A 14,524-nucleotide genomic window follows, 5' to 3' on the forward strand; every position below is an offset into this window, starting at 1 on the left:
ATTAATAATTATAATGCACTTGCGTGCTAGCCGTCACTCTACACTATACTTCCTCTTGCCACAGCGTAACAGGAAATGTTGTCTGGGGAGGCAGTGACTGAAAACATCTTGCATTTTATGTTCAAGTTGTGGACAAGACTGATAAACGCTATCAGTATGCGCAAGAAAGGAGCATTAAAGTGCTGCAATCTATTATTATTATTTTATTTTTTTTTTATTACTTCCACCCCCTCTCCTTGATTTGATAGTTACCTATGCTTTACCATGCTTTCGCTATGCTTTATTACACTGCCATTCTTTTATCTTGGTAAACGTTCAATTCCAAGGTGAATTGATTTTTACTCACAGCACACTCCTTCTCCAACCTACACCAAACATTCATTCCTTTGTTCTTTTATAGGGTGTGACCATCACCCACACACACACATGCACCCAGGAACATAACAGTTTAAACAAAAACACTCCTAAACACACACAGCACTAGCACAGCCATCCAGGTGTTCAACACTTCCTCACTTTTTACTCAAAGCACATTCCTCTCCTTTCCTACACAACCCACACCAATTCATTCCTTTGTTATTTCATAGGGCATGACCAGGGGTACTTGACAGCCACTCTTTCCATTCCCACCTGGCCATATTCCACACTGTTCCAAGCACACCAGGCACGTGATAACCATTGCTTCCTTGTTCAGAATAGAGCTTCTACAAGAGGCCTGTTTTGCATGGAATACTGCTGCCCCCTTATGGTTATTTGTGTGCTAGACCGTTTCTCATCTGAGCTGTGAAAGCACTGAAGCATCTCATTGTAGAAAATCTCAAATGCCACGATGTTACTTGATCATGGCTTTTCACTTTTCATGTGTTCCATTAGTTCAGTTTTTATTGTATTAATAGTTTGCAATTGGTCTTATGAGATGAACAATAAAGCCTTAAAATAATTATAAAAGATGTTACCAAAATAAATCACTATACATAGTATAAATTGTTTTAATATAACTACCAACATGCAGAATAATTTTTAACATTTAATGTCTTTATAGTAAATCTAGGAGGGTGAACATGTAAAACCTTTTTGTCAAATGAATTTGAAGCTGCAGTTTTTGTATTCGTCAATTTCAGTTCAGTTTTAGATCAGTGCTGACAGATTGCAGCATTCTTTCACTCAACCATTTTGTTTACATTCCCCAAGGGAGGTTTTAGTTGTCAGGATGCCAGCTTCCAATCATCTTGAACCACACTAGCCACTGCACTGCACATGCTGCTGCAGAGAGGTATAAATTATACCTGCAAGCTCTATTGACGCTCAGGAATGTGGTTTTCTTGATAGCATTGGAATAATAAGGTAATAACCTTCTTGAATATCTAAAAACGAATATGCTGTACACTTTGGGGCTGATGTAAGGATACATGCAAAGTGATTTGCGGCTGCAAAACACCCATTTGCGGCAAAAATTGGCATGGGACTTTGGCGGCCACTAAAAATGCGGCGTAAGCACTTTGCCATCATTAATCAATTTAAATTATATTGAAATTTATTCAAATGAAAATAGCATGGAATTGGGCAGGGATCTGGAATACTAAGGTGGTGCACACATTATTATGAGATGTATATTAGACCAGCACAAACTCCCCCTCTAAAGCCATCATCTCCTCCTTGAGGTCACAATGGGGTCTGCTGGGGAAGGTGAAAGAGATGCTCTTTGTTGGAGCTGCCTCAGATTATTCTGGTTGAACACCATCAGAAAGGAACAAATATAATCCAGTAGGGGATGATTGTTAATTATTACTTGTAGAATTCCATCCCTGCAATGTAAATGGACAGACATTATCTTGCTTGAGTGCTATCCAGAACGGATGGTAGAATACAGTACGATGTCGCACCCAAACTTATGTCACTTTGATTGAAAATGATCAAGCATTCCGTCTACAGCTAAGACTAGAACCCCAATACTTTGTACAAGTATTGTAATTATAAACCTTTAGGGATTAACCCTGCTCTAATGCTGGCAATACAACAGAAAGCATCAATAGACATGATGCAAATAACAAGTGAACATGCTTGTGTTTAATGATGTAGGTCACAGTGCATTAGGAACATCACAAAATCAAAATGACTCAAGGAATTACAGCCGTGACATGATTTCAAAAAATGCTGACTTAGCTGTAGTCAGGGCATTAACTTAGAATAACATTGAATGCAAGGATTTGAGATTCTGCAGACTTGAAGAATTATGTTATTTTTAACTGCTTGAGCCCTATTTAGTTACATATACAAGGGCAAATGCAAGTTTTCTGAAGGTAATACAATCAATGTATGGTATAAAACCAACGTAAAACAACTTAGTTGCAGCAGTAAGTGAGGGTTGAGTGATGAATCTTACCATCATCACTCTACTATTGATCTTATGGGGACTTCATTGCACAGATTTCAGTTGTATTGGGTAATGATGAGACAGCACCATCAGGATTAAGAGAGTAAAAGATTCACCACAGTATAGATCAGGGGTGGCCAAAGTTGGTTCAATGGCAGTCCCTTGATTTAATTAACCTATACCCTACTGGGATACACCACAGCTGGCATTTCGCAGCACTTTGAAACCCCCTTGATTGCATAACCAAACTGTGTGTGGTTATCCCAGGATCACCTTAATCTTCACAGGGATTCCGTGGGTATAGGTCGATCAAATAAACACTTCAGCTTCTTGTAGTTTAATCTTGGAGGTACAGTCAGTGGAAGAGGGTTATGCTGCAGATCTGTGAGCAGCAAATTGCATTCATTATTTACAAATTAACAGTAAAACTACAGGTGAAATACAGCGAGCTTTCATTTTCCATATGGTAAATGTTTCGATGTGTGTGTGCAGTACTGTATAAGAAGATGGCTGAGTTCAGTTTTAGATAACATTTCTCTTTGAAGCCTTGTTTGTATTCATTGAGAGATTATATTATTTGACTTGGCAGCCTTATGATTCTGTCTGGGGATTACAGATAATTTAATATCTTTCTGTAACTGCCTGTCCGGATTTTCCTTTTGATTTTTTTTTTATTCCTTAGAGGCTAACATCAGCCACACCAACTCTAATACTGACAGACAAGGTGTGCACCAAACAATAGGGAATGCATGTATCCCAGCAAGACAGCGTGACATCACTTCTGAGTTCCATTAGTGCTGTATCTGTGATTACATTGTTATTATACTTATTCACTAAGATGAATGTTATGTGGATATAAATCTAAATCTAAAAACTGTCTGATTCTTAAAAATAAGACACTAAAAAGTCATCAAATCAGATTATAATAATGGAAACAAAAAACAATAATATTCCAATATTTTGATAATTGACAAGAATTGTATTATGCATGTATGACCTTATTTTTATTTGAATACAGGCCACGGGTATTCAAGTTACAACAGTCTAGTAACCTTCTGTAATCATGCGTGCATTGTGTAGCACACATAACAAAACAATGCATACAACTCCATAAATAAAATATGTTGACAATGAATCTTCTTCGATGTCTGTTTCTTGAGTTTAATTCAGCAATAATACCCGAAGAGGGAATAATCAGAGACTGTTGACTAATTATTGTAATTATTGACTGGTCCATATTGTCTGGCAGTTATCAACGTGGGGGGTAGGGGTGTGCTATTATTCTTTACTTGTACACGTAATTGCTTTTTCAGTAGGTATTCAAGTATTCTTTAACTAACCTGTTGATTTCAAAAAAAGAAAAGCCGTCCTTCCCTCAGTTTACAATTGAATACCAATCAATGGCAATTCAGCCAGTTTACAGCTTTATGCCCTGGATGAGAAGAATCTTCCAATCTGTTTTTAAAACCCTCAATGTGGAAGTTAAGTACCATTGATTGGTATCAATTGTAAACTGAGGGAATGACAGCTTTTCTTGTTTTGAAATCAACATTAATCGATTGACTTCCTGCCACAAAAACAATTTCAAATATGAGTTACAGCACACCCTAGTGGAGAGTATTAGTGCTGTTAAATGTTAATAAAGATATCAAAGGTGTTTTTATTTCTATTTTATGTTTTATTTACCATGTATTTTAGTTTTAGTATCCTTCTGCTAAGGGAATGTAGTTCCTTGGAGGTAATTATTTTGTTTCCTTTGTTTTACTGGTAGTGGCTCAGGGTATTAATAGAGCTTCTGCTGATGAGTTCTAAAGGATTATGGACTGTTTAACCAATAAGCTTCTGCTGACAATATAATGTATATTTTATTTTGACTGGTTGAATTATGTGCAGCAGGGAGCAATAAATATTAAAGGTTTATGTGACAAATACCTTGTAATGAAAAAAAAAGCTTTTGTTTGAATGTTAAAAATATAGAATTAGCAGTACACCTGTTGAACCTCAACATATTTCAGACACTAGTAAATCAATCATGGCACAGGTGTCGTTGTCCATCAAATCAACAGTACGAGGGTCAATCTTGAAATCAGGACTTAAAGGATGTGTTGCAGTAAGAATACCTCTTAAGAAAGGGAAACAAGACTAAAGGCTAAAATATGCACAAGAACATTGAAACTGGGCTATGGAACAATAGTCAAAGGTGCTTTGGACTGTTGATGGATGGACAAGGACACCTGTGCCTTCTGCCAGTTCTGTTGTCAATTCAACGCTTGTCGTCTTTCTGTTCCTTCAGGATATTATCTTCAAGTATTGCTCTTCCTTCTTAGACAGCTTTTTGGGTCTTCCAGTCTTGGGTTTGTCAATTACAGATGCTGTTTCTCTGTACTTGTTGATTATGCTTCGGATAACACACCTTGAAAACTGAGTGATGTGAGCTCACTCACTATTTCACTCAATGTCTTTCCTTCTTTATGCAAGTCAAGGTTGTTATAATAGTAGAAAACACTAGTGGAGGCTTTGAGGAAATTATTGCTAAATATTTATATAGTGTGTGTGCGTGGTATTTTTTGTGTGCCTAATAAAGTGGCTATACACTCTACTTTATGAAAAACCATCCTGTGTAACTTGTACTGACTCAATATATTAAGTGTTGGGCTTATTGTGACTCTTGTCACGTCTGCTGCGTTTTGCAGATTTTCACGTACTCTTTTTATTCGGTCTTATTTCTTTTCTGTTTACTCTGCGCACACTCTTAACTCCGGGGAGACGTTAGGAGGACAGATGTTATAAACTCCTAGTGGTTTATGTTCGAGCACTGGACGAGCTATAAGTAAGTCCATATAACCTTTATTTAATCGAAAAGAAAGACACTCAAGACTCAGTCATTTTTATCAAATATAATATAACACCTGGTCTACACATCCAATCATGATCTCACCCGCTCATTTCTCGACCCCTCCTCTATCTAAAAAGCTAGGTGAAACAAAGAAAATAATATTATTTTGAATAGATGAGTGTTGTTTGAAATATATACAACACTATAGTGTTATGTTGAGTATATAAGTGTTGTTTAAAGTATATACAACACTAATGTTATTGTTGAATATATAAGTGTTGTTTGAGATATATACAACACTATTAGTTATGATTATATTGATTATATGTATTAATGTCTAATAATATATTCCCTCATGCCATTCTATTCTTCAAATTAGTTTTCCTTCTCTCTTTACAGGTGTGTGCTTAACAGATATTATAGGGAACTTCCATCTTATGTTTTTCCCAATATAGAGTTTCTCTTCATGGATAATCTATTTGTTTTTTAAGTGTAAGATTGTAATGTCTCTGTCCTATGAGTTTCCTAACAGCACGAATTCAGCTGAACTGCGGACGACCTCCTATTTTTTTCAGCTGCACAAAAAACAGCTAAAACCAGTTTTCTAGCTGTGCACTTAGCTTTCCAATTTCCAGCGAAAATCAAAGTTTTTTTCCAATTTTTCTATGGTGAGAAGACACTCTCTAACCTTGACTCTGTTCGATAAGAGAACTCCGCTCTTCGTGCCAACTATTCCTTTACTTTCTGGCACGACTTCAAGACAAGCTCACAGCAAGTTTTAAAGTTTTTACTTTCTTAAAACCCGTCTTCTATTCTTTTTCTTAATTACTTTTTAAGCTTCTTATTTTATATTTCAAACAACATTTCTATGTTGCATCATCTTTTAACTCAAACTAGACAGTTTACTCCCTATAGAACACGATTACTAACTATTTTAAATGTGAACCTATCTTGATGAGAAACAATTTCATGTATATTATTATAACAGGCAGTGTTAAGTATATGGTCTTACACGCACAAATAGTTTATAGTAAAAAGCAAGCATATTAAACCTTATTTCAACATTTAACAACATTTTCTTAGGCTAAAAAGGGTGCTGCAGAAACTTGCATTTGGGAATCAAGCCCACCTTGATAAGAAACTGCCTAAAAACTGGCCACTTGTATCAAACTATACCAGCTTCTACTGCATGATTTTATATAAAGAAAATACATAAGTTTCACAATTAAGAATTAAAATAGCATTACGCGTTACTTTTGATTACACACTTACACAATTTTCCAAACTAAAGATTATACAAACAATACAAAGGATTATAACACATATTATTGCATTAATACATTTCATTTTAAATTCTCCAATCCATGTCCGGGGTTTCAGCTCACTCCCAGCAAGACTCCACTTCGGTCTCAGGTTCCACTCCGGTAGGCTCAGTGAACACGACAATATGCTCTCGAATCCATCGTCCCGCATCACAGGTGTGAGTCGCCATGGCCTTGACTTCCTACCTACAAGACACTTGTACACGCTTAGTAGGGACACCTTCCTCACATTCTAATTTTCCCAGTTGCGCCCATTTTACTAAGTGACCCTTTCGCAACTCATGCATTCAATCCTCTTAATATCTTTTTGGGTTTACATTTAAATGAGAGAAAGCCAAATGACTGCATGCCGGACAAAGTCTGAGCCCAGTCACTGATGACTTGCTTTGGCACATATTACATGCACAATTAACAAGAGGATTATGTTTTAATTTGTGTCAGGGTTACTTCTGCACCATGTACAATAGTTCTGGATCTGTACACATTGTTACTATACACTTCTTTCTGCTCACATGGAGACACTTTAGAAGGGATGTCATTCATCCAGAATACAGTAGGGGGCCAAAACTTACTGTTTTTCATATCAGCAGGCACCTAACTTGTAGTTTGTTTATCATCATTAGTGGGCAAACTCAATACAACTGAATCTGAATCAGTTGATGAACCATGAGCCTTAGCTACTGAGATTCTCCATACAAAAGGATTCAATGTTTTACTGATCAGCCTAGCTGATTCGGCGTTATTTGCGACACTCTGCAACCATCACCTTCCACAATAAGTCTTTCTGCTTTTCCACAATGAATATTATTACTTCCCTTGCCTCTTGCAATATAATCTTTAATGGCTGTGGCTAGTCAAATAGACGACGTTTTTTTTTTTTTTTTTTTTTTTTTGCAAAGAAAAGCATTTTGAATATTTACACGCTAGATGGCGCTGTTGCCATTCAGGAAGGCTCCTATCGCAGGATACCGGCACGTTCTCCTCTTCTGCGTTTTCTCTTCAGATAATCAAATATTATTACGTTGCACTACAATACTGTTGGCGCCAAACCATAACCCATACGGTGACCCTAAAAAATCCTCTATCCTTCTCAAAAATCCAGCATTCTTTATGACCATAGTTGGAAAATTTAGGAAGGAACAGCAATGGTTCCTTAATGTACCATTCTGACAAATAAAATATGTACAGTAAGTGATTCAGTACCATTCTAATTGGTTTGCTACAGCACTAAAAAGCTACTTATAGGATCCCTAACTGCTATTGTAACTAACTTAGAAATGTAAAGAAATCCCATTCCAACTATATCAGTTTCGAGAGACCCTACTTATGCATGGGTTCTGCTGGGATCGGGTTTCCCTGGTCAAGTATGTGAAATATTTATAGTGCAGTTACACAGCAGGTAAGGATGATTCCATGCAGCCACAAGGTCACAGGTTTGAATGCTGGCCTCTCTAGTGTCATTAATAACAAAAAGGTTGGGATTGTTTGGTTACTACTAAGCTGGCAGGGAGTAGGGAAGCACATACCAGAGGGGCCCCCCGGTGCTTAGGCCAGTGGTACTCAACTCTGGCCCTCGAGATCTAATCCATGCCTGGTTTTTGCCTAAGCAGGTTCTAATGTAGTTAATTGAAGCTGCTAAGAGGCAATTAGCTAATTTAGGACCCGGTTGGAATAAAGACCAGGACTGGAATTGATCTCAGAGTTGAGTACGATTGGCTTAAGCAATCGGTGCATCATTGACGTTCCTACTGGAAGCAGAACCAGGGAGTTTAAGATGTACCTGGTAACTTTCTTTTCGTCCCTTCATTTGTGTCTTTCAGGGTAGTGTACTGTTCCATAGGTGTGGTCTGTATAGTACAGTCAGTGAGTATTCAATAAAATGAGCCACAGTCTTGTCAGTAGCCAGTTCTATTACTCAGAAATGGTTTGGGTTATTGTGGTATTGGGCAAAGAATCCTGGACTGGGTCCATGAATTTTAAAATAAGCTGATATCTTAAACAACCTTGGATGCATTTACAACTGCGGGGGGAGGAAGATAGACAAGTATTTGAAAATCTCCGTCATCCGGAACTGATAAAGGAAAAGCATGGGACCACTGCAGTATATGCAAATATGTTTATTGTTTTACCATATTACACGTGACAAAATAGATTAAACAACACATATACAAATTTATAATAACAAGTCTAGCATGTTCAAAAAAAGAGAAGTTTACTACCAGTTTTTAACACTTGACATCCATGATACAAACAAATGATAAAAAGAAAATGCTACAATGCCCTTATACATAATATATTCACGTATAAAAATAACTCTATCTCCAGAAGTACAGTTACGAGAAACAGAAATATAACACTTAAATATCGACATTTTAATACGTTATATACACAACAGGCAATAAAATATATAGATTGCACTTTTCTCTATAAAGATTAAGTTCAAGTATGATGCAATCCGTTATGGACTGGCTTATTTTATTTATTTATTTATTTATTTATTTATTTTTTAATGTAAAGATTCCCCATTGAGGGAATCTAAAGAACAATCTTTTTCACCATACAGTGTCCAAACCCAAGATGTTTTAACACAAAACAACAACTCTCTGCCTATATTTTATCGGGCGGGCAGGGGGGGGGGGGGGGTCATCTGGTTGCTGGTGTTTGAGACCAGAACCAGTTTTTAGCTTAAATGGATGAATGAGTTGGAGTGTTAATCACAACAACAACTATCTGCTGGTAATTTCTAAATTTGGATGCACATTTCTCCTTTTTCAAATGAGTAATAGAACGCAGCAATACTTTCAGAATCCATGCAAAGTAGATAAATCTACTCCAGTGAAATTACTTCTGCAGCGGCTGCCCTCAGCCTGAGCACTGGCATAGATTATGACTCTGTCCTGTGTCACTGACAGTTAATCAGTGCTTGCACTGCAGTGCCGTATAGCCAAGTCCCAACTTCACCCTAGTTAGTTTCATCCGCCTGGTTCTAGTCTGCTAAACACTTCTGACATTACAAGTCAGTCCTCAAGACATTTCCACCGCCTTGGAAACAAAACAAAAAAGAAAAACGTGACTGAATGGACTTGGCGGGAGTCTCAGGCATCTGTAGAATTTTGGAATTTGTTGGAGTTTCAGTTTTGATAAGCGCTGCGCTCCCCTCAAGTCCGTTTGAGGATTTCTTGCAGTTTCCCTACTCGGTTGCTGGTCCCGGACCAAACTGGCTGCAGCTTCCTCCCCAAAAGCTGAAAGATGACTTTCTGTTCCGGCACTGATCTCCTTCTCCTCCCGTAACCTGTGGGGCTCATTTTGCTCAGCGGGGCAGTGTTGTCCTTGTCCCTGTCTGTGAGCTGGTAGAGACGGTGGGCCAGCTCATGCACTGTACAGGTCCCCAGGTGGCATCCTGATCTCAGGGACTGGAAGTGGTTCACAGAATTCCTGTACCTCTTCACACGGATATTGATACCAGTACTAAAAGAGAAAAACAAGAAGTTAACCTACACCTGTCAGGCTTCTTAATACTTTTTCTGTTACTTTTTGTATTTCTTATTAAATTGTTTAATCCAAACTAGTCACGGCTTTTAATAATTTAATTTCTTATTCTTACCTGGAATGGGGAGTCAAAGAATCTTTCATATCTTCAGGCTGGACATACAGCTGTTTGTTGGTGTCCAGTCCTTTCAGCTCAGAGCTGGGCAAGCTGTTCAAATCCCTTTTCACCCTGTTCAAGGTCCATGTGTTTAGCCTGCAAATCAAGTAAAGATACCATGAGAAACTAATCAGTATTGGTTGGATACTGTGATAAAGCAAGTCCAAAACCTTGCTATTTATACAAAATAAGCTAAACAAAAATATATCCTAATAAATTAATAATATATTTATATATTGAGAGAGACAAATTTCCAACATATGTGTGTGTATATATATAGTGATACATTAATGCACTTGTTAAAACTAAAAAAGCCATTTACCTTTTTTTCAGTTCTGAAGTTAAGTCCAGTTTTGTCGTCTCCACATTAAGGACAAATACAATTAATAAACTCCAGTAGAGAGGGACAATTTGAAGAACCAGTTTCATTTTGACTGAAAACCTGTTAAGGAAAAAAAAAAAAAAAAAAAAAAAGATTGGGATCAGTCATTTTTAATGTGCAACCATGAAATGTGTTTACTTAGAGCACTCCAAATGTCCTGTGTATTCCAGGCTTCCTAACTTTGTTGAATCAGCTTACACAAGAGTTAAACAAAGTCCAAAAGCCAAATATTTGCAGTTTTCATTTATTTATTCCAAATGTCATTCTGAGGTTACATTTTGTTCAGCTGAAATAACTTGTGCCAGTCTCCCTGGACAGAGTACATAGAGTGAAGAAAGGCTGGATTTGTGAGTCTGAGTTCCCCCCACTGCACTTGCAGGCTTGGTTTTACATATTAGTGCTGAGAAAATTAAAGCAGTGTTTAGCATTACTACCCTATTAAAGGATCGGGAGAGGAGACATCTCCCCAACTACTGTACAATAAACAAAAACACAGGCAGCACTTGATGACCTGAAAGTCACAGAGAAAAAAAAGTTTTATAATTTAAATGACGTACCTGAAAAGCCTAATAATCCACTTAAATAAATGTTCTGTAAAAAAAATCTTTGAACAGAGAGAGCATCCAAAAAAACTCCAAGGTTACAAATAGTTTTGCAAAAGCTGCTCACACTACACTGGAAATGAACTGACTATCCAAGGCTGAAGTGTGCTTTTATACACTGGTAAAGTGGGCGGGGCTCCTAGTCCATGAGTGACACTTCCAAATGTACATCCTTTTATCAACACCCCCCCTCCACACAATGTCACACGTTTCACTTAATGTGACCCTAATCATAAATACATCTTTTATAAAAGATATTTCTTAATAACTCTTTACAAACAGTGAGAAGAATTGAACTTGACTAAAGCCCTGTATTACTTCCAGTCCACTTCCCATGATGTATGCATTAATCAGTTCTAAATTCCACATGTATTCATGTGAAGAGCCTTATCCCAGCCCTTGCTCAACATATAACTGCACAAATCACCAGACTCTCTCATAAAGGATCGGTATTTAATGCTGCTTCGTATTGGAAAGAGTTTGAATGCTAATTATAATAAATGAAATAAAATCCACATTTATATGACATCATTGTTTCTAATCCAGTACTGAATAAATATGTGTACAATATGACCTCAGAATGTAATGTCACGTGGGAGTGCTTAACTGTTTATTCATTCTCTTAAATACCTTTATTGTTCAAAATGAGTGACTAAAGCATTTCAATTTCAAGGGCATTATTAAGTGGTGTCTTTACTTGCATATTACTGTTATCCTTATATACTATTTTCCAAAACATACAGGGACAATATCAGGACAAGGCATCCCACCAGGAATTTTTTATTTGTGTTTGAAACTAGTGATTACCACTGAAAGAGCTCTGCTATAGCACTTTTGTACTGGAGACTGGATAAACTGAGATAAAGCATTTGTTGGCGTTTAATGTTTCCCATCGCATATCCATTCAGTTTTCTCAAACATTTCTTAGAAAAATCATTGTGTGTGTGTGTGTGTGTGTGTGTGTGCGTGCGCGTGTGTGTGTGCACACTTCTAAAAACAAATAAAATGTTGAAAAGGTCCCCCTCTAAGTTTGATTTTACCCCACGGACCTCCGGAAAATTCCTTGTCAAACGATCATCTGTCAATTATTATTTTTAGTATTTATTTTCCCCCTTTACACTAATAATTTTCAAACAGATTTCAGTTTTAGCACCTACGCTGACAAAGTCCAGATTGCTTTTTTGTTTCTATAATACATTATCACTGACTGAAGAATTGAAACCACAGCTGGTGCACTGAGTTGTTACTCAGTGTTCTTTGCTGATGTGCAGAACACAGTACCAGCTACTCAGATGATTATGATAAAGGCTTTTCAAATGAATCAGACTTCAACTCTTGCTCTACAGTTTGGCCAGGAGCTGTCAATGAGAAAGGAGATAATTACTTATAGGAATACCTAAACAAACATCAGTGCATCAACTCCTTGAAAGGACTTCAAAACACCAACAGCATAACATTAATGTGGAATTAATAATGCATTTTCCTTTCATATACACCGATGGGTTCTTATGAATACAGCAATCCGCAGGTGAGTTGGCCAAGATAAAAAGAAAAAAAACTCTTATTTTGCTTCATTACAACCAAAACAATCTAAGCATAACAATATATATATGCCATGAAAGGTCATCAACCAGATGTTTATTATATGTCCCCAGAGATCAATTTTACCAGAAGATGTTATCTACGCTTATGTTGTTGCACTGTTTTCATAACATCAAACTAACGGATAACTGGATCTGGTTGGAGTCATTTCATTGTGCTATTTGCAATCTATTGAAAAAAAAAAACTAACATGCAGACATTTTGATAATTAATTTTATGATCAGATAGCCTTACTCAAATTTACTGTGGTTTTCCATGATAAAAGCATAGCAGTATTTAGAATACTGAAAACATCTGATAAAGTAATGTAAACTTATAGAAGCATTGTCCAATATGGGGCTTTAAATCTGATCTTTTGTAAAGAATTTACTGAGATTAAATACTATGAAAAAGGAATAAGCTGTTTTAAACTAAACCCTATTAAGAGTTCGTGGTGGAAAGAGATAAATTGTTAAAATACAAAAATGCTTGCTGATAGAGCTTTGTAAATATTTTAGACATTTATTTAAAATGAAAAAACCACACAGTGCTATACATAAACACATTCCATCATACCAGCACCTGATTGAGGCCATGGAGACTCATCTCCTGTAATAGAAACTGAGCGCATGTTTACGTTTACCCCACTGTAAATTATAATAACTGTTGTAAGAAATTTCCATTTCTTTACTTATTTTCACTTTTTTGTTTTCAAAGAGAATTTGATTGTAAAAAAATGAATGTGCTAAAATGTTCAGAGAAATGCAACATCATTTCAGCAACCCATGGTATAAGAAATAACATTCTACACGCTTTTAGATGTTGACAGGTTCAAATGCATTGATTTACTGCAAGCAACTGCCAATCCAATTAATGAATTACTATTAACTAGTGACTAGTAGTCTATGACATAGGAAGGAAGAATCTGATATGTAGTGTACTCTGTCTTTTCCTTGTATGGTTATTTGTTGGTTCTTTTATTGCACAACTGCTGTTTGCTTATCTTTTGAATCTTATGGGTTGTATGAAGTGCCAGCGCTCTGCATGTCAGTACATAAATTAAACTGACACCGTTATTCAATGTTCCATAAAGTGCCCTCAGATGTATTTTATCTTATCAGAGACAACATGTACGGCTTTCTGAATATGGTGTAACTAAAATGTCTGAAACCACACTGTTTCAGAGGCTTTTATATTTAAAAAAAATAATAATTATGTGTGTGATCTATCCATTAAAGAGTTTAAAACTTGTTTTGAAAATGAAAGAAATTCATAACAAATTGAACTTGTAAATGAGCTTTTACAAGAAAAAAGCTATTATACGATTGCATCAAAGATCTAAAACAAAATTCAAAGCAGCCACAGACACGCATTGACGCACAGGTTGTAACAGATATACTAATCGATGTGACATCATAGGGTCCTAAATCAGCCTGGAAGAACTGTTTTAATGACATAAAATGCATCCTGTAGGCACCACTGTACTTGAAAGCTTTATAGGTTATCAAGCATTGTCATGGAATAAATATTCAGATGGCGTAAGGCAGTGTTGAAATGTTAAGCACTGCTATAACTCCTTTAAGAGTTTTTTTAAAAATGTTATTTCCACAATGAGTTGCAACAAGCTAGTTACATGTTTATAATAATGATGATAATAATAATAAATGTATTTGTCTCTGAAAGTATATATACATACATATATACATACATACATACATACATTCTTCAGAGGCAGGAATTGTAAAAATAACAAATGTACCTTGTTCTGAATCCACTAGAGG

At 36.4% G+C, this 14,524-nt stretch overlaps 1 protein-coding gene across 1 annotated transcript; it reads right to left on the minus strand.

Annotated features, from left to right (window-relative positions):
- Positions 1 to 8,634: 8,634 nt before the first annotated feature.
- Positions 8,635 to 11,228, minus strand: admb (adrenomedullin b). Its single transcript, XM_041217829.1, has 4 exons — positions 11,118 to 11,228; positions 10,501 to 10,620; positions 10,137 to 10,274; positions 8,635 to 10,000 (listed from the first exon to the last, which is right to left on the minus strand). The coding sequence occupies exons 2-4, from the start codon at positions 10,605 to 10,607 to the stop codon at positions 9,691 to 9,693; spliced, it is 555 nt and encodes a 184-aa protein (XP_041073763.1). The 5' UTR covers positions 10,608 to 10,620; positions 11,118 to 11,228; the 3' UTR covers positions 8,635 to 9,690.
- Between the last annotated feature and the right edge of the window lie 3,296 nt (positions 11,229 to 14,524).

Source organism: Polyodon spathula, chromosome 19, assembly GCF_017654505.1.
Source record: "Polyodon spathula isolate WHYD16114869_AA chromosome 19, ASM1765450v1, whole genome shotgun sequence".
Classification (NCBI taxonomy): domain Eukaryota; kingdom Metazoa; phylum Chordata; class Actinopteri; order Acipenseriformes; family Polyodontidae; genus Polyodon; species Polyodon spathula.

Bases quoted from the DNA above. Each gene is read 5' to 3' on its own strand.
- admb (XM_041217829.1), bottom strand. From the start codon at position 10,607: ATGAAACTGGTTCTTCAAATTGTCCCTCTCTACTGGAGTTTATTAATT. The intron at 10,275-10,500 runs GTAAATGGCTTT...CTTGATTTGCAG, and splicing joins ACTTCAGAACTGAAAAAAAG to GCTAAACACATGGACCTTGA. The intron at 10,001-10,136 runs GTAAGAATAAGA...TTTCTCTTTTAG, and splicing joins TCTTTGACTCCCCATTCCAG to TACTGGTATCAATATCCGTG.